At 41.5% G+C, this 23,885-nt stretch overlaps 1 protein-coding gene across 1 annotated transcript; it reads right to left on the bottom strand.

The window, feature by feature from the left end:
- Positions 1-15,071: 15,071 nt before the first annotated feature.
- Positions 15,072-23,080, bottom strand: lmod3 (leiomodin 3 (fetal)). Its single transcript, XM_056235326.1, has 4 exons — positions 22,730-23,080; positions 21,881-22,152; positions 20,065-21,576; positions 15,072-15,475 (listed from the first exon to the last, which is right to left on the bottom strand). Exons 1-4 carry the CDS (start codon positions 22,908-22,910, stop codon positions 15,428-15,430), a joined length of 2,013 nt encoding a protein of 670 aa, XP_056091301.1. The 5' UTR covers positions 22,911-23,080; the 3' UTR covers positions 15,072-15,427.
- Between the last annotated feature and the right edge of the window lie 805 nt (positions 23,081-23,885).

Genomic DNA, 23,885 nt, shown 5'->3' with positions numbered 1-23,885 from the left:
TCAAAGAACCACTCTTCCGTTCCGATTCCCATAACTATTTGATGTGTCACACGTGTTTCACTGAGTGGGGCAAATCGATTTGCCCCACTCAGTGAAACACCCACTGAGAATTCTGTTGATTGTGCCCTGGTAATTGGTGATTCGATCACACGGAACGTGAAAATAGAGACACCAGCCACCATAGTCACATGTTTGCCGGGAGCCAGAGCGCCTGACATCAAAGCAAATTTAAAAGTGCTGGCTAATGCTAATCGTAAATTCTCTAAGATCATTATTCATGTCGGCACTAATGATGTTCGACTCCGCCAGTCAGAGATCACCAAAATTAATATTAAAGAGGTGTGTGAACTCGCAAGTATGATGTCAGGCACTGTAATTTGCTCTGGCCCTCTTTCTGTTCGCAGGAGTGATGAGATAGTTAGTAGATTGGCCTCACTGAATCGCTGGCTGTCTGAGTGGTGTCCGCAAAATAATGTAGAATTCATAGACAATTGGAAAAGTTTTTGGGGCAAGCCTGACCTGTTGAAAAGAGATGGTATTCATCCCTCCTGGGCTGGTGCTGCTCTTCTCTCTAGTAATTTGGCTCATAGTCTTAGAGCTAAAACATGACAATCTGGGGCTCAGGTCAGGAAGCAGACAGACTGGCTAAACCGACCGTCTGCTAGCGGCCTCACGTCACCAAGGTCACATAAATCCCATCACATAGAGCCTCTTTCACCTAGATATCATCATATAGAGACTGTGTCTGTTCCCCGAATTTGGAAATCCAAAAAACGTCAGGTTAAAAATTTAATTGATGTTCAACAAATAAAAAACAGATATAATACAGATGAGCAAGTGATAAAGCTTGGGTTGCTGAACATTCGATCCCTTACTCCAAAATCACTCATAGTTAATGATATGATTTCAGATTATAATCTAGATGTGCTGTGTTTGACAGAAACCTGGCTAAAACCAAACGATTATATTACTTTAAATGAGTCAATCCCACAAGATTACAGTTATAAACATGAACCTCGTCTGAAAGGCAAAGGGGGAGGTGTTGCTGTAATTCATAGTAATATTTTCAAAACCACTAAGAAATCTAGTTTTAAATAAACTTCTTTTGAAGTGTTGGTTCTTAATGTAAAAATATATAGTGTAAACAATAAATCACATTTGAGAATTCTGCTGACTACTGTGTACAGGCCACCAGGGCACCATAAAGATTTTATCAAAGAATTTGCGGACTTTCTATCAGAATTAGTATTGGCTGCAGATAAAGTACTAATTGTTGGTGATTTTAATATACATGTAGATAATGAAAAAGATGCATTGTGATTGGCATTTAAAGATATTGTAAACTCAATTGGAGTTAGACAACACGTGTCGGGACCTACTCATTGTCGTAATCATACTCTAGATCTAATATTATCACATGGAATAGATATTGATGCCGTTGAAATTCTGCAGCAGAGCGATGACATCTCAGATCATTATCTAGTCTCATGTAAATTACATTTAGCCAAGGCTGCAAAGCCGACTCCGTGTTATAAATACGTTAGTGTCATGATTCTGCCCTCTTGTCATTTCATTTCTCTAGTCTTGAGGCAGGATCATGACAGACCCATGTTTTGTGTGCAAGCACATGGTCTTGTGTTTTGAGCCATGTGCTTGTGTTGTCTCGTTATGTTACCCCGCCCCCTTGTTATCCTTGTCTCGTCATTATTGTCTAGTCAGTTTCACCTGTCCTTGTCTAGTCAGCTTCACCTGTCTTTGTCATTAGTGTCTCCCTATTTAATCCCCTTGTGTTTGCTGTCCTGTGTCGGTACATTGTCAACCTGTGCGTGATATTCTTTGTGAGAGTCCTGTGAGTACTTTGTCTGAATATTGTATTAAGAATTGTGAGTTTATGTAGTTGTTTGTTTTCTTCATCTTGTCTTTATCAGTCAGGATCTAGTCCTAGTTTATTTCCTGTCTTAGTCTAGTTGTACTGCCCCTTCTGTCCTGTTTTGCCCCCTCGTGGGTTTTTGTTTTCTGTTTTGTCCTCAATAAATTGTGTGTAGAGCAATCAGTCTGCTTTTGGGTTCGTCTATCCTGCAACCTCATAACAGAATGTACCGACCATAACTAGCTAACAGAAGAACGGGCCAAGAGTATGTTAGGACGTTCGTTTGAGGGAACCCGTCTGGCCATATTTCGTGGGACCCGTGGAGGCCGCAGTAGGGGCGGTGGTCGTTATGAGTCATCGTCTTCACCTTCTGCTCGACTGCCGGTTATCCCTGAGGGTCTCCGGATAGGGGTCGCGATGTTTGGAAGCCCGGTGGACTCTTCCATGACTCCTAGAGCTCCGTCCACCCCTTTTGATCTTCGTGGTAAACGAGGAAGACGGCTGTCGTGGGAGTCGGCGTCAGAGTCCTCCTCCGCAGAGCCTGCTGTACCTGCGGTGGTTTCCGCTGAGCTTCCCCAACCCGTCTCAGCTTCTCGACCTAGGAGAAAGAGGAGGAAGAGGGGAGCCTCCCGTTCTTCGCCCGCTGCAGTCACAGAGCCCGCTGCAGTCACAGAGCCCGCTGCAGACACAGAGCCCGCTGCAGTCACAGAGCCCGCTGCAGTCACAGAGCCCGCTGCAGTCACAGAGCCCGCTGCAGTCACAGAGCCCGCTGCAGTCACAGAGCCCGCTGCAGTCACAGAGCCCGCTGCAGTCACAGAGCCCGCTGCAGTCACAGAGCCCGCTGCAGTCACAGAGCCCGCTGCAGACACAGAGCCCGCTGCAGTCACAGAGCCCGCTGCAGTCACAGAGCCCGCTGCAGACACAGAGCCCGCTGCAGTCACAGAGCCCGCTGCAGTCACAGAGCCCGCTGCAGTCACAGAGCCCGCTGCAGTCACAGAGCCCGCTGCAGTCACAGAGCCCGCTGCAGTCACAGAGCCCGCTGCAGTCACAGAGCCCGCTGCAGTCACAGAGCCCGCTGCAGTCACAGAGCCCGCTGCAGTCACAGAGCCCGCTGCAGACACAGAGCCCGCTGCAGACACAGAGCCCGCTGCAGACACAGAGCCCGCTGCAGTCACAGAGCCCGCTGCAGTCACAGTGCCCGCTGCAGTCACAGAGCCCGCCGCTGTGAAGGCGGTCCCAGCACCCGCTGCTGAGAGAACGTTTCCTGAGCTATCTTCCGAGAGAGCTGTTTCCGAGCTCGCTGCTCCAGCTCCTGAGAGTACTGCACAGGAGAGCGCTTCTGAGTTTTTTATGAGCACTACATCTGAGTCGATTACTTCTCACCCTGTCTCCTGTCCTGTGCTGTCTCCTTCCTTGTCCCAGTCAAGTTCCCCCAGCGTTTCTCCACGTGTCACCCTGTCTCAGTCTGGTTCCCCAATGGCTTCTCCTCGAGTGCCTCCACCCAAGTCCGCCCGGAATCCTCGTCCCAAGCCCTCATCCCGTAAACCCAAGACCCCCAGCCCTCCCACCCTCCCTGGTCTACCACCCATGAACTTTCTTGTTCCCCCGCCCCCCCTCCCTTGTTTGTTATTTTTATTGATGCATCCCAACCCCATTATTGTATATTCTTGTATGCCGTTGCTTTTATTTGTCATGTTTTGTTGGTTTGTGTCTGTTTCCCAGTCTGTCATGTCTCGTGTTTGATGTCCTCTTTTGGAGCGTCTGGTAGCCGCTCCTTAAGGTGGGGGTTCTGTCATGATTCTGCCCTCTTGTCATTTCATTTCTCTAGTCTTGAGGCAGGATCATGACAGACCCATGTTTTGTGTGCAAGCACATGGTCTTGTGTTTTGAGCCATGTGCTTGTGTTGTCTCGTTATGTTACCCCGCCCCCTTGTTATCCTTGTCTCGTCATTATTGTCTAGTCAGTTTCACCTGTCCTTGTCTAGTCAGCTTCACCTGTCTTTGTCATTAGAGTCTCCCTATTTAATCCCCTTGTGTTTGCTGTCCTGTGTCGGTACATTGTCAACCTGTGCGTGATATTCTTTGTGAGAGTCCTGTGAGTACTTTGTCTGAATATTGTATTAAGAATTGTGAGTTTATGTAGTTGTTTGTTTTCTTCATCTTGTCTTTATCAGTCAGTATCTAGTCCTAGTTTATTTCCTGTCTTAGTCTAGTTGTACTGCCCCTTCTGTCCTGTTTTGCCCCCTCGTGGGTTTTTGTTTTCTGTTTTGTCCTCAATAAATTGTGTGTAGAGCAATCAGTCTGCTTTTGGGTTCGTCTATCCTGCAACCTCATAACAGTTAGACCTATAACTTCTGCCACTAAAGATTGCTTTATCAATAATCTTCCTAAACAGTTTCATCATCTCAGCATCCCAGATAGCTTAGATGAACTCGATATTGCAACAGAAACTTTTAACTCTCTCTTTTCCAGCACTTTAGACGCAGTTGCTCCATTGCGCTTAAAGAAGATTAAAGAAAATAGTCCAACACCGTGGTACAACGAGCACACCCAGGCCCTTAAGAGAGCAGCCAGAAAAATGGAGCGCAACTGGAAGAAAACTAAACTAGAGGTATTTCGGATTTCATGGAAAGAGAGCTCGATTGCTTACAGAGAGGCTTTAAAAGCTGCTAGATCTGCTTATTTTTCAACACTATTAGAAGAAAATAAATATAATCCTAGGTATTTATTTGAAACAGTAGCTAAACTAACGAAAAAGAAAGCTTCAAGCTCAGAAGTGTCAAAGCAACACGGCAGTGATGACTTTATGAACTTCTTTACTTATAAGATTGATAATATCAGGGACAAAATTATAACTATGCAACCGTCTACCACAGTATCGCATCAGGGAGTGCATTGTAGTGTCCCTGAGGAAAAATTTGATTTATTTGTTGCCATAGGAGAGGACGAATTTTCTAAACTCGTTAAATCATCTAAATCGACAACATGTATGTTAGACCCTATACCGACTAAGCTACTGAAAGAGATGCTTCCAGAGGTCATAGATCCTCTTCTTACTATCATTAATTCGTCTTTGTCTCTAGAATACGTACCAAAAACCTTTAAGCTGGCTATGATAAAACCGCTTGTTAAAAAACCGCAACTTGATCATACAAAATTAGTCAATTACAGGCCGATCTCGAATCTGCCTTTTCTATCAAAGATATTAGAAAAAGCATTATCCTCACAACTGTGCTCCTTTCTAGAAAGAAATGATATCTGCGAGGATTTTTAGTCAGGATTCAGACCGTACCATAGTACCGAGACTGCTCTCATCAGAGTCACAAATGATTTGCTCTTATCATCCGACCGTGGTTGTATCTCTCTATTAGTGTTACTTGATCTTAGTGCTGCATTTGATACTATTGACCACAACATTCTTTTAAATAGACTCGAAAATGATGTTGGCATTAGTGGAGTTGCACTAGCATGGTTTAAATCATACTTATCTGACCGTTATCAGTTTGTAGCAGTAAATGAAGAGATGTCTTATCGATCACAAGTTCAGTATGGCGTACCACAAGGCTCAGTACTAGGACCGTTGCTGTTCACTCTGTACATGCTACCATTAGGAGATATCATTAGGGAACATGGAATTAGTTTTCACTGTTATGCCGATGATACTCAGCTGTATATTTCTTCACGCCCCGTCGAAACTTACCAATTCACAAAATTAACGGAATGCATAGCCGATATAAAAAATTGGATGACTAGTAATTTCCTACTACTAAATTCTGAAAAAAACAGAGATTCTAATTATTGGACAAAAAACTTCCACACGTAATAACCTAGAATACTGTCTAACACTTGATGGTTGCTCTGTTAAGTCTTCGTCGTCGGTTAGGAACCTGGGTGTGCTCTTTGATACCAATCTCTCATTTGAAAGTCACGTGTCTAGTATCTGTAAAACCGCATTTTTCCATCTTAAAAACATATCTAAATTAGGCCATATGCTCTCATTAACAAATGCAGAACAATTAGTTCATGCGTTCATGACCTCAAGGCTAGATTATTGTAATGCTCTACTGGGTGGTTGCCCTGCACGCTTAATAAATAAACTACAGCTAGTTCAAAACGCAGCCGCTCGAGTTCTTACCAGAACCAGGAAATATGACCATATTAGCCCGGTTCTGTCAACACTGCATTGGCTGCCTATTAAACATCGTATACATTTTAAAATATTGTTGATTACTTACAAAGCACTAAATGGCTTAGCTCCGCAGTACTTGAGTGAGCTTTTAAAACATTATAGTCCTTCACGTCTATTGCGATCTCAAAATTCCGGCCAGTTGATAATACCTAGAATATCAAAATCGACTGCTGGCGGTAGATCCTTTTCCTATTTAGCACCAAAACTTTGGAATAGTCTTCCTACCATTGTCCGGGAAGCAGACACACTCTGTCAGTTCAAAGCTAGACTAAAAACACATCTCTTTGGCCTAGCATACACATAATACATTATAGACTTCTATAATTCAATGTTAGGCTGCATAGATTAGGTCAGCCGGAACTGGGAACACTTCCCTTAAATCCAGATGTACTCGCTACATCATAAGAAGAATGGCATCTACGCTAACTTTAGTGTCTTTGTTTATCCAGAGGTTTTTCCCGCATCCTGCCGGATCCAGGCCGGATCCAGATCTGACGAAGGAGATTCGCCTGGACCCGATGACAATGCAGTGCTGAAGTGTCAACTATCCTCTCCCTATGGAGGATCCCTTTCCCACTCTACAGATAAAGCGTTGTTGAAATCCGGTTCGCGTACCTCGAAGTGATAAAATAAAATTCTCTATCAAATTTATAGGCAAGACAAGTAGTTTGTTTAGGCATGGTTTGTTGGGAAATTACAAACCTGCGCGCACAGATGAGATGCTCATAGTATTTAACTATAGAATCAATTTTGAATGCGCATGTGAACGCCATCAGGTCACAGGTTCGCGTTTAAAGTCTGTTTAGAGAGAACGCCGTCGTCTTAGTGGCCCCTAATGTAATAACAAATGATAATTTTGCGGGAAGTGAATCAATCAAAACCAACTTTAGCTGGAAATAACATTATTCAAAAATCGCTATAAAGCCAAAACAATCTCTGTTACCGTAAATTGTATGTTTATCTCTGTAAAGCTGCTTTGAAACAATCTCCATTGTTAAAAGCGCTATATAAATGAAGATGACTTGACTTGACTTTCAAATAGACGGAAAAAAACATGAACGTCCGATTGGCGTCAATCAACGCCAATTGTTTTTACTATGGTTTCACATTCATAGTTTAACAAACCAATCCCCCTTCCCCACATAAAATATCTGAATAGTAACCTATTGTTTTTACTCAAGCGAACTTAATTATACACTCTCAGTAGCCTATGTCTCATTTAGCTAGTAACATTTAAATTGGCCACCGTGAAATGACTCCTTGTCAAACTGAACTGGAACAAACAAATGACTAGTCTAGGCCTATAGCATTGTCTTGCGTCATTTTAGGCTACTTTTTACGCTGTTTTGCAGTGCTGAATTGTGCAGCTGCCGACTTAAGGCCAATTTATACTTCTGCGTCGGGTGCGCGCAGTAGGTACGGCGTAGCATACGCACAGACGCGTACCATACGCTGTACCCTTCGCCGTAACCTGACGCGCACCTCCTCAAAAATGTAACTACACGTCGCGACGACGCGGACCGCAAGATCTGTGATTGGTCGGCTTGGTAGCATCGCGTTTCCTTCTATGCATTTCCGGCGTGTTCTTCTGCACCGCCCGCCATTTTTAAATTCTAAGTACAGCGAAACTGTTAAAAAAACTAAAAATTTACCTTTTCCACCTCTATAAGCTCCAACTCCAACATGATCTGCTCTCTTTCAGTCGGCATTGCTTGTAGTAACCTAAACTCAAAACAGCCGCGAGGAATCTTCTTCTTCTTGCCGCGAGGAATCTAAACACAGTGGAACATTAAAACCCTCCGCCGCCAACTAGCGTTTCGGCGCTGTACTGCAGAGCAACGCAGACCTAAACGCAGAAGTATAAATGCTCATGACGGCGTTGCCTACGTGCGTAGCCTACGCCGTACACTACGGCGTATACTCGACGCAGAAGTATAAATTGGCCTTTAAAATCAAAACTTCCCAGTGTCTCTCCACAACTTGCAATGCGCATAAGCCGCGTAAGGGCCTATTCACATATCGCGTCTTTTTCGTTATTTCAAATGTATGCGCGCTCATAATGGAAGCGACGCGCTCGTTTTTTCCAAGCGCGTCCTCGCCACATCGAGATAAAAACATCTCGGTGTGGATTGAGCTAGGGCTGCTATTTTTATTTAACGAAAAATCTTAGTCTAACGAAAAAAAATTGCCGTTTTTTTAAAGCTTCGTTCAAACGGATTCAGTGTTTTCTTTTTGTCATTTTAATTTGTTAATTATTTAAGTTTAAAAAATATATTTAGTGTTGGCCAATTTTATGATTTTTATTTGTATTATTTTATTCTGTTTTTCTCTGTTGTCACTGTCAGAAATGCTGCATGTGCGTGGAAATTTGATCTGAATCCAGGTTCTGTTGTTGATATGTTCTGTATGCTGCTGTTTGCACGTTAAAATAACCCATTTGATAAATAAATAAAAATGTTTGTATTTTTAACGGGTCATAACAACAATGTTATTTTTATTTAATGCCAATTCAATATTATAATCTTATCAGTTAATGGTTAATAATCGATTAACGAGCGGCGGTTGTCGGTCGGGAAAATTAACCGAAATGAGCATCCCTACTGGATACATGCAATGCAATCCTCCATAGCCACGGAGCGCCATCGGACAATTTGACCGGAGAGATTTAATTTTGTCGGACATTTTATTTTTCCCCCGGTAGCCTAATTACCGGACAACTGAAACCCTGATTGGTATATAAAGACAGTTTAAACAAATTTGGGAAAATGTGTTTCAGAAACAAACTGCCTATTCACCTTATTCCGCCCCGCCCACTTTTAATACTTTGCGCTTCCGCATTTTGTCATCCGACTTCCGCTAAACTGGCACGGCACATCCGGTAGCTAGTTCAATCGATAGAAGATTGTTTTTTAGTTATACAAAACTTTAGCAAAATGTCAAATAATGTTAATACCGTAAATGTTTTAAATTGGGAGCACGGAGAAAACTTCGTAGGACGATCAGTTGGTCTCACATTGTCTCATCCATCGTCATTGTTAACGTGGCCAGTTCTAACTAGAAGACTTAATTCATTTAAGTTTTAAAGGGAATCTACAGAGCTCACATAGGTTTAATAATAAATGACTGACAGGTAAAATCTGGTCACATTGTAAAGGTTTATAAAAATAACTTCATAACAGGTAAAATCTGGTCATATTGTAAAGGTTTGTAAAAAATAACTTCATAACTGGGCACATTGTAAAGGTTTGTAAAAATAACTTCATAACAGGTAAAATCTGGTCACATTGGAAAGGTTTATAAAAATTACTTCATAACAGGTCAAATCTGGTCACATTGTAAAGGTTTATAAAAATAACTTCATAACTGGGCACATTGTAAAGGTTTGTAAAAATAACTTCATAACAGGTCAAATCTGGGCACATTGTACAGGTTTACAAGAAGGACAAGTTTCACCTTCCTTTCATAGAGGAGATCAGTAATGGTGAAGCCTCTGTCTGCCATTACTTCATCGCCTGGACGAAGTTATTAAGTGCACGATATTGAAGAAAAATGCGATATGTGATAACTCATTAAACAATGCGATATTCAATATGCGACACGATTATGCTTAAAATGTATCAAATTAACTTAAATTAGATTTACAATTATATAACCTACATACGTGTTTCACTTTTTTTTTTTGTGACAAGAAAACATCCCTACAACTTGTGAAAGTGAAGACCAGTGTTTTACTGTAGCATAAGAAGTGTTATTTTAACATCAGTGTAAACCACGGGGTTAAGGGGTTCAGGTTATCTTACATTAGGTCTATTTAACAACAGAAACTGAATAATCAAATGTAAAAATAAAACACTGCTTAGTTTTCACTGTATGAATTAAATATATATATAGGCTATATATACACTCACCGGCCACTTTATTAGGTACACCTGTCCAACTGCTCGTTAACACTTAATTTCTAAGCAGCCAATCACATGGCGGCAACTCAGTGCATTTAGGCATGTAGACATGGTCAAGACAATCTCCTGCAGTTCAAACCGAGCATCAGTATGGGGAAGAAAGGTGATTTGAGTGACTTTGAACGTGGCATGATTGTTGGTGCCAGAAGGGCTGGTCTGAGTATTTCAGAAACTGCTAATCTACTGGGATTTTCACGCACAACCATCTCTAGGGTTTACAGAGAATGGTCCGAAAAAGAAAAAACATCCAGTGAGCGGCAGTTCTGTGGGCGGAAATGCCTTGTTGATGCCAGAGGTCAGAGGAGAATGGCCAGACTGGTTCGAGCTGATAGAAGGGCAACAGTGACTGAAATAACCACTCGTTACAACCGAGGTATGCAGCAAAGCATTTCTGCCCTACAAAGGCAAAAGACCTTAACTCGCTAGAGTGTGGAACTGAGAAAAATGACTTTAAAGATTTTTAGTTGTCCCGCCAAATTAATTATAGGTAGGACACTGAAAATCTGGCAATTAGATGTTTAAGTAATGAAAATTATCTACATAACATAATTTTGAGCTCAAACTTGACTTTTGACCACTATTTTAAAGTTACTGTACTCTGCCTTTGTATTGTCAGCAAAAAGTGAGAAGTCATGCCAAGGCAAAAGGCATAACTTCCACATTATCAATATTTGGTTGCTGATCACCATTAACAAAATCATTATAGTAAAACCTGTTTAAAATCTAGTGGTCATGGCATTTATTTTGTATGACTTACAATTACCTAGCCTTCTAGTTATTGTGTTTTGGTTCCGTTCTGGTGGCCCTATTAATACATTAGACATGACAAAATACCTCCAAATCGGTAAAGACTAAATATCTTCAAGTGGTAGCCTACCGAGTGGCATAAGACTTGCTAAACACGCGTTATAATGTAATGTAATGATCACGATAAAACAGATCCTCGCGCTCATTCGACCCGGAGACTGGTTTATAGCGGTGAATCTGAAAGACGCATATTTCACAGGCGATTGTTTACCGAGATTCGTGTTCGAAGGTGTCACGATCCGTTCACGAAAAGTAGTCAATGCAGTGCTTTATTCCTTAGGACTCAGTAGGGAGCGCGTTCTGGACTACTTAGACGACTAATGCATTTAAAGCACAACCTTCTGTGTTCTGCGTCTTTTCAGTATGCGTTGGTGGTTTCAGCTGTCTGCCCTATTATAGTGCGTGCACTTGGCTCGTTCCGCGGATTTATTCCGGACGCTGTGTTTTGTATGCATGCTTTTAACAGCTGTTCTGATGTTGTATGCACCAGCACTTCTTGCTTCATTATGCTGTATGCGCCAATATTATTATCACTCTGTGATATATTAGTCCCGCGTCGGCTCGACCGTGTTCAGGGCGGAGCTGAAGGCGCCGGCGAAGTTTTGGCAGTCTGCCAGCTAGATGCATGATGGTTTCAACTAGGTCCGGTACCCGAACTGGGTGAGGCGGGGCTTTAGTTGTTGTATTGACCTGCTTCGGCATGTGTAACATTTTTCTGTCAACTCTGCATATCCGTCGCGATCGATATCGCACGTTTGTCGATGGAGCGGGTTAGAGCATAGCCTAGGCTACTAAATGTTCTGACCGCATTAGTGCAGGACAAAGCTCTGAGGACATCATAAGTTACACGGACGGATGGTAGCTGTAAGTACACAGGCTACATCGTAATTTCAATTTTAATAGAGAGTAAAACAAAGGCAGAACACCGTATAATCTGATAGGTAGCATTATTTGATAGAACGCCAGCACCGTAACTTCATATTGACGCGCGGCTAAACAAAGGCAGAGTACCGTAACTCAATATGAGCGTTCCAAAACTAAGCCAAAGAGCCGTAACTGGTGTTACGGTGTTCTGCCTTGGTTTCTCATGGGCTTTTGGAAGTTACGGTTAAGACAAACCATTATTTTCTCGAAAAAACAACGGAATTGACTCAAGATACTTATCCACATGATAAAGGAGGTCTTGAATGTGCCAAAAATATCAATAACTCATTTTCGACCAAAAACGAAGTTACGGTCTTTTGCCTTTGCACGGCAGATTTGTGAAGCCACAACACGCACAACCTTGAGGCGGATGGGCTACAACAGCAGAAGACTCCACCGGGTACCACTCATCTCCACTACAAATAGGAAAAAGAGGCTACAATTTGCAAGAGCTCACCAAAATTGAACAGTTGAAGACTGGAAAAATGTTGCCTGGTCTGATGAGTCTCGATTTCTGTTGAGACATTCAGATGTTAGAGTCAGAATTTGGCGTAAACAGAATGAGAACATGGAACCATCATGCCTTGTTACCACTGTGCAGGCTGGTGGTGGTGGTGTAATGGTGTGGGGGATGTTTTCCTGGCACACTTTAGGCCCCTTAGTGCCAATTGGGCATCGTTTAAATGCCACGGCCTACCTGAGCATTGTTTCTGACCATGTCCATCCCTTTATGGCCACCATGTACCCATCCTCTGATGGCTACTTCCACCATGTCACAAAGCTCTAATCATTTCAAATTGGTTTCTTGAACATGACAATGAGTTCACTGTACTAAAATGGCCTCCACAGTCACCAGATCCCAACCCAATAGAGCATCTTTGGGATGTGGTGGAACGGGAGATTCGCATCATGGATGTGCAGCCGACAAATCTGCGGCAACTGTGTGATGCCATCATGTCAATATGGACCAAACTCCCTGAGGAATGCTTCCAGCACCTTGTTGAATCTATGCCACGAAGAATTGAGGCCGTTCTGAAGGCAAAAGGGGGTCCAACCCGTTACTAGCATGGGGTACCTAATAAAGTGGCCGGTGAGTGTATATATATATACACTGATTCTTATTAAAGCTAAAAAAGTTATGCATATTGCGATATATTTTCATTTGTTATATTTTGATATATTGTGCAGCCCTACATGTTGTGTTTGGAAACACTTCTCCTCCATGATGTCAAGCCAACGCGAAATCACCTTGCTTACAATGGACTGAGAAACACCAAACCTTACAGCAAGATCCCCCTGCAATAAATTAAGACGCAGCTTCATTAGAGTCATTAGGAGCTGATCTCAAGTGTGTAGCTGTAAGCTGTTGGTGTATGAACTGGTAAGGTGCTCGGCAACTGAATGGAATGCATCTAATGTCGACCCGCTGTTTATGGAATTATTTTTGTGCCGATAAAAATGAACGTAACTTTTCAAGAAATCAATGAAAATATCAATTGAAACTGAATAAAATATCTTTGAAACTGAAAAAGAATAACTCGCTGGCAAACTTGGGATTATGAATTATATTGAGAACGTTGTACAAATAAAACATGCCGTAATGTACCCTGAGTGTAAACCTTAGACGCATTCATTGTGAAGCGTGCAGCTAGCAATTTGCAAAGATATAAATATTAATATAAAGGTTAATACAACGTTACACTCACTTCAGTTGTTCTAGAGCTTCAGCAGGAACACGAATAGTTGGTACCGATCCTTTTTTCATGAGCAGCTTCTTAGCAAAACCAGCTTCATACCTCCTCGTTTATAAAGCAGTCTGGTGTGAGAAATGATTCGCGCAAAGAGAGCATTGACGTGAGAGCATTGACGTTGCTCGTGGGGAATATTCCCTTCGAAAACAAACTCAGCCACTGCGTCTTCAGCGGTTCGGATTTCCATTCTGCTCATAGGGGCTGTTTACACCTGGCCACTTGATGCGTTTTCTCAGATCGGATAGCTATCTGATTTATCAAAACGATTCCATTTACACCTGGTCACATAAATGTGTTTTTGCAAAACGGATATAAATCCGATATTCACTTCCCGCGCTATGCAGATTCACGTCAGTGCACGTCACCGAAAGCAACAGATATGAGCTGCATTTTATTGATCATCAGCTAATTTCAAAATCAAAGACCGCAATAAGAGAGAGCAGCAACAGCCCTGGTAAGATCATTTCGTTTCTTTACTTTTAATGAAGATGATTGCGTGTTAAGCGTCTGCGACTTACTTTCACTTTGATTTGCGATAGTTTGCACGTTGGCTTGATGAATAGATGCTCAGCTGCTCATCTGCGGTAATGCGTGTTGCAGTAGCGTCGTCATATCTGACTATAACATGACATATAGCCTATATAACACGCTCTCACACGTTTATTTTTGAGCATTTTTTGGGAGGAGTAAAATTTACATATGTGGTTTCAACAACCAGATGCATTTACACTTGTCCAGTTTCATCTGGAATGCGGCCCAGACCACCTCCTGAAGTGGTTTGAGCGATCGGATTCAAATCCGTCTCGAATGCGTTTCGGAGGGCATTTAGACCTGGTCTTTTAACGATCGGATAGCTATCCGATCACAGAAAACGCATGAAGTGGCCAGGTGTAAACAGCCCCATAGACAGTGCTCCAGCATATCAACAATGACCGCACCGGTCCGCGCAGACTATGATTAACAGCTCCCTCACGAGCGAGGGCGGGTCTGTGTTGAAACGCTCCTGTCAATCAACAATCGCGGGAGGGGCGTCCGACCGTGTGACGTCACACGGTCGAACGGCTCGATTTGAGGCAGGGGAAAACATATAAGGAGATTAAAACAAAAACACTGGATTTTTATCATTTTATGATGGTTGTGTACAGGCACTGCCAACACACATTTCAGTACAATCAACTTGAAAAAGTGCATGTACCATTATATGACCCCTTTAAAACTAAGTGTGCATTTTAAGCCTGGCCTATAATAACGGGGCCTACCATAATAATGTGTTTATGTACTTTGCTGTGTTGTTTAAATTGTATTAAATAATCATTACTGATGTACAAGTCGAATTTAGCTAGACTTTAGTTTCTTGACTGTAACTTTGGGTAAAGATCAAATGTATTTTTGCTTAATGCAATATTTTTTCGTAAATTAGTTTGAGATCAAACATTAATTGGCTGCCCCTTGTGTAGGAAGAGGAATGTAACTGAGAAAAAAAGCGCTTACTGAAAAAAACAAAACGTTACTACATTTACATAATTATCGTAATAACAGTCACTAGAATATAATTAAGAAAAAGTCCAGTGTGACATTTACACTATTAAGTTTATTAACACTATAAGTACATGAACACAATTTCAGACAAACAAATGAATACATTTACCATGTGCATTATGTGTTGCCAAAAAACATTCAGACATTTAGTGATAGGGTTGGTAGTATAAATAGATGTGCATGTTGAATTTTACAGTTCAGGACCTCATCAAAGTGCCCACCGTGTTGTGGCTTATTATTATGCAACTGCTGTCTCTTATTACGTAACACTCTACTCTGTCCATTCCTTGAGGAGCACCATGGAATCATTTGGCCACATGATCTGTCCTCGATCCATGATCTGTCCCTCTGCATGGTCTCCCTCTCTCTCTGAAGTCATGAGTGTGGCTCAGAAGAGACTGGTTTCGCTTGACTCCAGGATTTTTGGAAGAGGTACCTGTGGGTGTGAAACAAAAGTAAGCTCTTTTGAAATTATATTAAAGTAACAACAGGTCGTTTTTTGCTCTCGGGCTCCCCCTACAGTTGGGAAACAGTATTGTCCTCTACTACTGTCGTAAACTCTGTCATCCTACATGCACTTGCAATTGTTGACAACCAGGATAGCCCTGAACACTGTAGGAGGAGGTCACATGCAGGTGTTCTGCTTGCATCGCGTGTGAAATGTCTTCATCCCAGGTACAGTGGCATATATTTCAGCATGTCATATGAATATAATTTCATGGGTTTTATTTTTTTTCTAACGACAAATGATCGCGATGCTCACGTTTACAAGCCAGCGTCATTATAGTAGCCTAGTCTATTGGTTACCGTTTTACTGGATCTATATGATACTTCAATGCAATGTTTGAGTGGTTGATAATAACCATATATCGTCAATATTATAATATCAAGCTACCATAAATGAATCTGCAAATTTTACAAATCGATTTGCATTATAGCTTGAGGCAAGACAAATAAACAAATATCACAGACATGTTAGGTATCCTAAAATATGATTTTATTAATAATCTTCCTCCTTTCTTTGTACATGTTGAGTAGACTACACTTTTTAGGTCAAACATTTGCTATTTGCATTTCATCGATTGCAAAGTTCAAATCAGAACGAGAATACTAGCGATAGCTAACCATCAAAAACTAGAATATCGTTTACTAGCTACCAGATTGATAATTCGCTACTACTCTAGCGAATTAGAGAGGTTAGAGAGAGGCATTCTTTTTTCGATGGGGGGTTTGATGCTCCCTGCACACGCAAGGTCTCTCGCTCGCTTTCTCTCTCTGCCGTCCGCGCGCGTTGGAGCACAGTCTCTGTCTCGCGTGCGCGCTCGCTCTAGATTCCGGGAGATTTGAACTAATTTGCGGTATAACTTGTCGATCACGAGTGGCTCAACAGGTAGATCTATAGATAAACTCATCTTTCAGGGATTTGACCGACCGGGTTGACAATTTAGCGTGAGAAACCGGGGGTGTGGCGTGTGAGCGTGTGAAACCAATCAAATGCGGGTGTCTCACGGCCAATGCGTGAGAGTTGGCAGCTCTGCAATGTTGATCCTCGTTCTGCCTTTAACGCGATCACTTTCTCTTTTTGCTTTGCTCCGATAAAACCTTTGCTTTCTTGTTTTTCTGTGCTGCTTCGGCCATGACTATAACATTTGGCTCGCAAGTCCGATTTTAAGGAAGTGGGGGTGGTGGTGGAAGTGACGTATATGCCGTAAAGCAGTCGAATTTTGTAGTTCTCTTTGTTCGCCGGTTACTACCCGAAACCCGAAGTTTAAAAGTACGATTAAAAACGCTACAGACCCCGTCAGGCTATGGCAGACGTGTCATTCAACCTATTGTAAGTCGATGTACCATCACAAGAGACTTGGAAATATATTATGAAGGTTGAAAAGTTACCTGTTGTTACTTTAACACAATGCTGGTACTACTTTCTTAGACCATCAGTACATTTCAAGATCACTGACAGCTTTTCAGTTGGCATTACAATATCACAGTAAATAAAATAACAAAGATATGTCAGTGTAAAAGGAAACATCTCTCCTCCTCAATAGGGTTGTCACGATATCATAAAAATGTCTCATGATACTATACCAGCTGCTGAAGTATCACGGTTCCAAGTAGTATCACAATACAATTCAGTATTGTGTTAATTCATTATTCAAATCTACAAAATGATCAAAATTTTCATACATACTGGCTATTTTTACCAATCAAATGAAATCAGTGGACCAGTAGGCTAAACAAAATTCATCTTAGCTCTGCACAGAAGCTGCATGAAGTGATATTAAGAAGATATGGCATTAATGCATTTACGCTGTAATTAAAATTTCATCAATAATGTTATGAGCTTAATGTTTTAAATATAAAACTGATTATAGAAATATTAAATGTTGAAAAAATAAATAAATAATGGGCCTACTTTAAAATGGGAAACAAAAGCCGCCAGTAGGTGGCAGCAAGTCTCTACAAAAAAAAACAAAAAAACAAAAAAAAAATCTAAAATGTTTTTTTTTTTTTTTTTGGCTCACACTAGCACAGCCATTCAAATTCATGGGGGTCAGGGACAGACGCACAATGAGTAATCTATGCAGTATAATAAAGCAGTGCTTCTGCTTCTCAATTGATAGGTTATGTATGTGTTTATGTGTGTTTTGCAGTTCTGTTCTGACCACATACTGCTGTGTAAAAACAATGCTAAATGCAAAGTTAGCATGAGAAAATGAATGGCAAGTCAGCCAGTTCATGTTTCATAGAAGCTAGAGACTGTTTCATAGAAGCATAGACTTCATAGAAGCTATTCAAATGCAAAAACTACACAAGGGAAAAGAAAATACCTTGAAATTACCTTAAAATACGTACAAATTACAGAAACAATATCATTTACAAAATACATTTTTTTTTCTAGATTCAGACTTGGGGCGCTAACGATTAATCGAAGATCTATTAATTGCCGATAATTATTTAATCGAAAACTTATCGATGGTCGAAGGTTGCGTAATTTTGAGGTGTGTGCGGCTCATGCGCAAAATGTACAGCAGACACACAGGGAAAAATGAAGCGAGCACGGCGTAGTTACATATTACGGCATCTGCTCTCTAATCGCTCTTGCTTTACTTTGATGTCACACACCGATCTGTCTGCACAGTGTCAAGTCGAAGACACTTAGGGCCTGATTTACTAAACAGGGCAAAGTAGCATGAGAGCGCAATTCCATAAAAGCGCCGATGGGAGTGGAATGTTCTGCGCGTGATCTTCTGACGACACCCAAATTAATGGGTGACACAGACGCAGCCGGATCGTTTCCATAATGACCAACACAATCTACCAAGAGCAGCGCAAATTAGCGTCTGGTTTAAGACATGCTTTTTTTGGCCCATTAAATAATGGTGCAAATACCAGTAAATTAACGAGCGCAAACCATATTAAATCACCTTGTTTTGTTTATTTAAAAACTCTCCTCCCATAAATTTTGCGTCTGAAAGGGAAACTCCTACAAAATGCATATGCAATAAGGTCAGCCGCGAAAATAACCCTGTCCATGCCTTTTCAGCGCTAATTTTTCACTGCGTGTCTTTAATAAATCCTGAGAGTAGTTTTTTGCCGCCAATAGAGGGTTTGCGCTGGTGCAAGCTGTTAGTAATTCAAGCCATGATGCAACGGATTAGGTAAGCTAGATGTTTACTTAGAAACATAATTAATCAAGAGTCAAAAAACCCTTGAAAGTAATTTTACTGAACAAAAGAATTACTTGTGTAAACGCCACAATAAAAGTACATAGAATAAACAAGTAATAAGATCCTGGTGGATGAGTAATGGTTTTCCATCTCTGTTTCAGCAGTGCGCTCCTATTCTATGGCGTACGATAAATAAAAACCTGTCAGTCTGAGTGATCAAACCAATCCAAGCACACTCCAGCTGTAAAACTGTCCGATTGGTCTACACATCTTCCCTATCCACTATACCCACCCACCACCCCTGAGATCCAGTTTCCATTGGTTGAACGTTCAAATTACGTTGGAAAACACTGCATTATAATTGCAACACGATCCGATCCTGGAAGGGAAGTTCTATAGCTTTAGCCAAGTAGCCGGTCATGCCACTCCGTGATCTATGCATTGTCTTATGTTGTGTTTGGGCTTGCTCGAGACCACCTGCTTCAAATAAAGATTTACAATCTAGTATGGTTTACTAATGTTTCACGAAGGTACAAACAAAAACCTGGTGCAAAATATAGACATGGCATCATATACATCATATGTATTTTATGCGTCAGCCGTGCTATTTCATACAATACTTGGTATAGTTTGGTCTAACTGAAACAAATACGTTTGTTGTATTCTGCTTGTTGAGACCTTTCAACGATACATGACACAAGTTATATACAATGATTTTACAGATCACGTTTTCATGTAAAGCAGTTATTTTTTCATAGAGCACATCTAATATGTCAGCAAATTTAAAAGCACTTGTTAAGTGATGGTCATATTCCCTATATTCACTGTAAAGCCAAGCTTCTACGCTTTAAAACGACAGCTATTTTGTGTTGGTTAAGCGAGTGGTTGTCAAGTAATGTGATAACTTAGTAGCGCCCCCTCTGCCCGCTTTGGATTTAAGAGATTGGTCATTGATTAACCCATTGTTAATTTAAACAACATTAGATTATGGGAATTTATGTAAATTGGCATCCCTAATTCAGACAATGCCTTGTTATTAATTTTGTATGTATGTAGGTCTGTGCAGTTCATAGTAACATTAATACATAAACAAAGAAAGGTTAATACTGTACATAATATATTGTTTGATTTTTATGGAAATTTTTGTACTGTGTTGACTTTGCACTTGATCGGAGTCCTGAAGCAAGACCAGTTGAGAACCACTGCCATAGAAGACCTTAGTGTGCCCCCATTGTTAAAAGAACAACAGTTCCCAGTATCCCTCCCTGACAATGTCCCCCACTCAAGCTGAGTTTGTGCATGTGCACAAAGCAACTAATTAATTGTTAACTTGAGAGACTTCAACACTACGTACCGCTTTGAGATAAGCCACGTTGCTCTGTCGAATCTCGCTGAGCAACTGATCCCGAGGTGTTGGATCCACTTTAGGTGGCTGTCGCCTTCGAGGAACCGGCTTTAGAGTCTTTATCACATCTTTCAGCTTGGCTCTCTCATCTGTAGGTCCTTCTCTTGCTGTGCTTCTTTGTTTATGAACACTCCTCAGCTGAACATTAGCTCTTCCCTCTTTCCTCTCATCCCTTTGGTTCAGTTCCAGAAGTGGATCCCTTCGTTTTGGAGTCTTTTTCAGTTGTACTTCCTTTAAGAGGATTCCTGTGTCTGAACTAGGAGGATGTTGTTGTGGGTCAAGAAATTGAGTCTTGCGGAGCTGCTGAGGAGGACTTGGTTGTGGTGAAGGTTCAGGAGAACCCTCAGGACTCTCCTCAGCCCCATCTTGAGAACCCTGCAGTAGGGACAACGGTATGTAGCCTCCTAGCATTTCCAACATGCCAGGGGGCAAGTTGAGAGAGTTCTCATACATCTCCATGAGCTTTCTATGCTCTTTCATCTGCTGGTGCTTCTGGTCCTCCATTCTCTGCTGACGCTGACGGTCCAAGTTTCTGGTTAGGAGATTGGTGACCACCATCCGAGGCCCAGGGAGTTCAAAGTGGTAGCCCATCTTCAGAAGAGTGGTGTTAGCCTTGAGGAGACGAGACACTTCCATTTCTGCATGGTGTCCTAGCATGTGCCTTTGGTTGTGGAAGCGGAGCTCAGTAAGTGTCTCATTGAATTGGAGGCAACGTATTATTGCCACAATCCCTTTTCCTGTGATGAAATTGGATTCGATATTTAGTGTGGTGATGCTTCTGTTCTCTTTGAGCATGTTAGCCAGAGCGAATGCCACGTTTTCGTCCGCACCGGTGTTTGCGATGCTGAAGGTCTTAACGTGTCTGTTCTTCTTGAGAGCATTGACGTAATCAAGGAGCATTACTTTGGGAATGTTTTCAATGTTGTTGAGATTGACATCTGTGACAGAGGCATTATTGTTGTGGATCTTATCCAAAGTGGTCTCCAAATTCGTTTCATTCCCAGAAGGTCTTGCGGTCTTTTTAACAAAAGTGCTTCCACCTAGGGTGAGTTTTGGGATCTTCAGCTTGGATATGACCCTTTCCTCTTTCTCGGGAACCCAGTTCTCATATGAAGAGGGAGCAGGTTCAGACTGGGTGGAATCAGCTTTCTTCTCCTCGTTCGCTTTAGATTCTGTCTCATTAAGTCCTGATTCTTCAGTCTTTGCTTCAACTTTTGTATCTGCAGCTTCTGGAGGCGGCTGTAAACCATCTTCTGAGTTCACTATGGGGTCGGTGGCATCAAGTTCTTTCTCGACAGGCTGCTTCCTTTTTTTGTCCTCTTCTTCAGCCTCCATTATCACTTCATCAACAACAACATCTCCCTCTCCTCCCTCAACCTCCTCAATGATCTCCTCATAGACATATTCCACCTCTTCAACTTTATCTTCTTCTTTTGCTTCAAGCTCCTCATCGGTTTTCTTCTGATGATGACAAATGGACAGAAGGGTCAAAACTGAAGAGTTGAACAACTTTTAAAGACTACAAATTATGAAACGTTTAATCTCCAGCAACTTACTCAAAGCCTAAAAATAGAATGTCCTGTTTACAGCACAGTTGCTGTTTCAAAGCATTTGTTGTTGAAGTATTATTGGCCTCCTGGTTGCAGCAGTTATAAATAGTCAAATTTGATGATTAATAATCAGAGTTCGAAGCACTTCATTAAAACAGTTTATATTTACATGATATGCTCTGAATGTAAACAACACAAACAATGACTTATCTTACCTGACTGGGTAATAGAGTTGTGGGAACTCTCTCCTCATCCAGCATGCGTTTGGACTCTTTCTCCCAGTACATATATTCCACCAGTGATCTGTGATCAAATGATCCGGTGGGTGGTTTGTCAGTTTGGTCTCGCTGCCTCATTCCCACCGGCACTCTCTCATCGGGAGCGATCTCTTCCATCTCACTCTGGAGCTGTTTGAGCTCTTCTGTCGAGAGGCCTGCCAGAATCTCGTCCTCATCGATCTCTTCTTCTGACTGGGGCTCGCTGCAATCTGAAATAGAAAAAATATACACTGTAAAATAATCGTTAAACTTAAAATTTACTTGTTTTCTTAAAAATTTATGTGACTATGTTGTGTAAAACCAATGAAAGTCGGATATCGGGCATAAATACCATATGTATGCTGTTAAATAGCTGAGTAATTTCTGTGCCACTGGCATCACCCAAACAGGTTTCTTAATCACTCTCCCTGCCTGATATTAGTCAGACAATCGAGGGAATGCAAATATACAAACTTGGACACATTTTGTCTGAAAATTGTAATAACTATCCCTTTAAGTGATATTGCACATCTTGTACTGAATGTCAGGACAGCTAATATGTTCAGTACAACAACATGAATGCAAGCTTGATATTTCTTAAATATATTTTAAAGCTCCTTACTTAAAACTACAGTACGGTACTGCCACCAGATTTAGCACTGGTCTTCTGGGAGTTAGTTAGAGATGGAGTAGGCTGAGTGTTAAACTCATTTTCTTTCAGCACCTCAGAGCTTTTTTACAAAGATCACCTATTTTTTTCTCAAGATTAATGGCAACAAACGGCTGAATATATTAACAACAAAATACCTTGGACTGTCGTCTCATGAGAAGCGTCTCTCTGCCTCATTCCCAGCGGTACTCTCTCGTCAGGAGCAATGTCGTCCATCTCACTCTGGAGCTGTTTGAGCTCCTCTGCCGAGAGGCCTGCCAGAATCTCGTCCTCATCGATCTCCTCTGTGTATGACTCCTGATCCGTGTGCTCAGACATGTCCACCTTAGTGTTTTCAAGAACTCAACTAAAGCCACTGGTTTCGAAGCGCAGCGACCGTCGTGGCAGGACTCAATGCCTTATGCCACATGTACGATCTAAAATAACCTCCATTCAACAGAGGGGATGGTATTTATGGAACAAGTGGGGAGATACAGACATAGACTTTTTTCAGCAACTTGAGTCAGCTGGTCCGTCCCCTGAATTTCAACATGACAGACTAGAGAGAGAGAGAGAGAGAGAGAGTAGGGTGGAGAAAAACAGCAGCAGGTGGACATGCCAGTCAAGCGGCCCCGGTGGCTCAGACGCTAACTTCAGCTACAAACGTTTTATTTAACTGGAATTACAGGATGACCAAAGAAAAATAGACATTGTAAACCTGGCTGTTTGAAAGGCCAGTAAAACAGGCCTGTTACATGTGTTAAAAAGCTGCGTACCATCAGCACTAGAAATATATAGTGATTTGACCCCTAATCCTCCACAGTTCTATGAGGACAGAAATAAAATCTGTCTGATGTTGAACACAACAGTCAGGCGGGGAAGCTGGGCGGTCAGGAAAAGCAGGCTGATGTAGGATGGAAAGACTCCACAAACATTAGTGTTGTCTAGCGTTGGAGGAAAAATACTTGAGCAAGTGTAGTTTGTCGGAAATGTTTGGAAAGCTAAAATTGTTGTAAAGTGTGGCTTAAAAATAAGTGTGTGTTGACAGTCACCTTAAAATACAAATATTGCATAATCACAATTTCCACTCATTTTATAATATTACACCAGAAAAACAAGGCATCCCATTAAAGTGTTACATATTAATAATATTCTTGGTGATCCCTTTATAGATGGCATTCAGTATATTCTAAATCTATTAATACTGTATCATTTGTAGCACAGATCAAGACCAACAAAGACTAATAATCTTTTATTTATGTTGAATGATCATCAAACATTTTTTGAAGGTTAGCTATAAATATACTAAAGGAA

Source organism: Rhinichthys klamathensis, unplaced genomic scaffold (genome assembly GCF_029890125.1).
Source record: "Rhinichthys klamathensis goyatoka isolate OS25496 unplaced genomic scaffold, OSU_Roscu_1.1 h1tg000419l_1, whole genome shotgun sequence".
NCBI lineage: Eukaryota > Metazoa > Chordata > Actinopteri > Cypriniformes > Leuciscidae > Rhinichthys > Rhinichthys klamathensis.
This window is presented reverse-complemented; position numbering and strand designations above follow the sequence as displayed.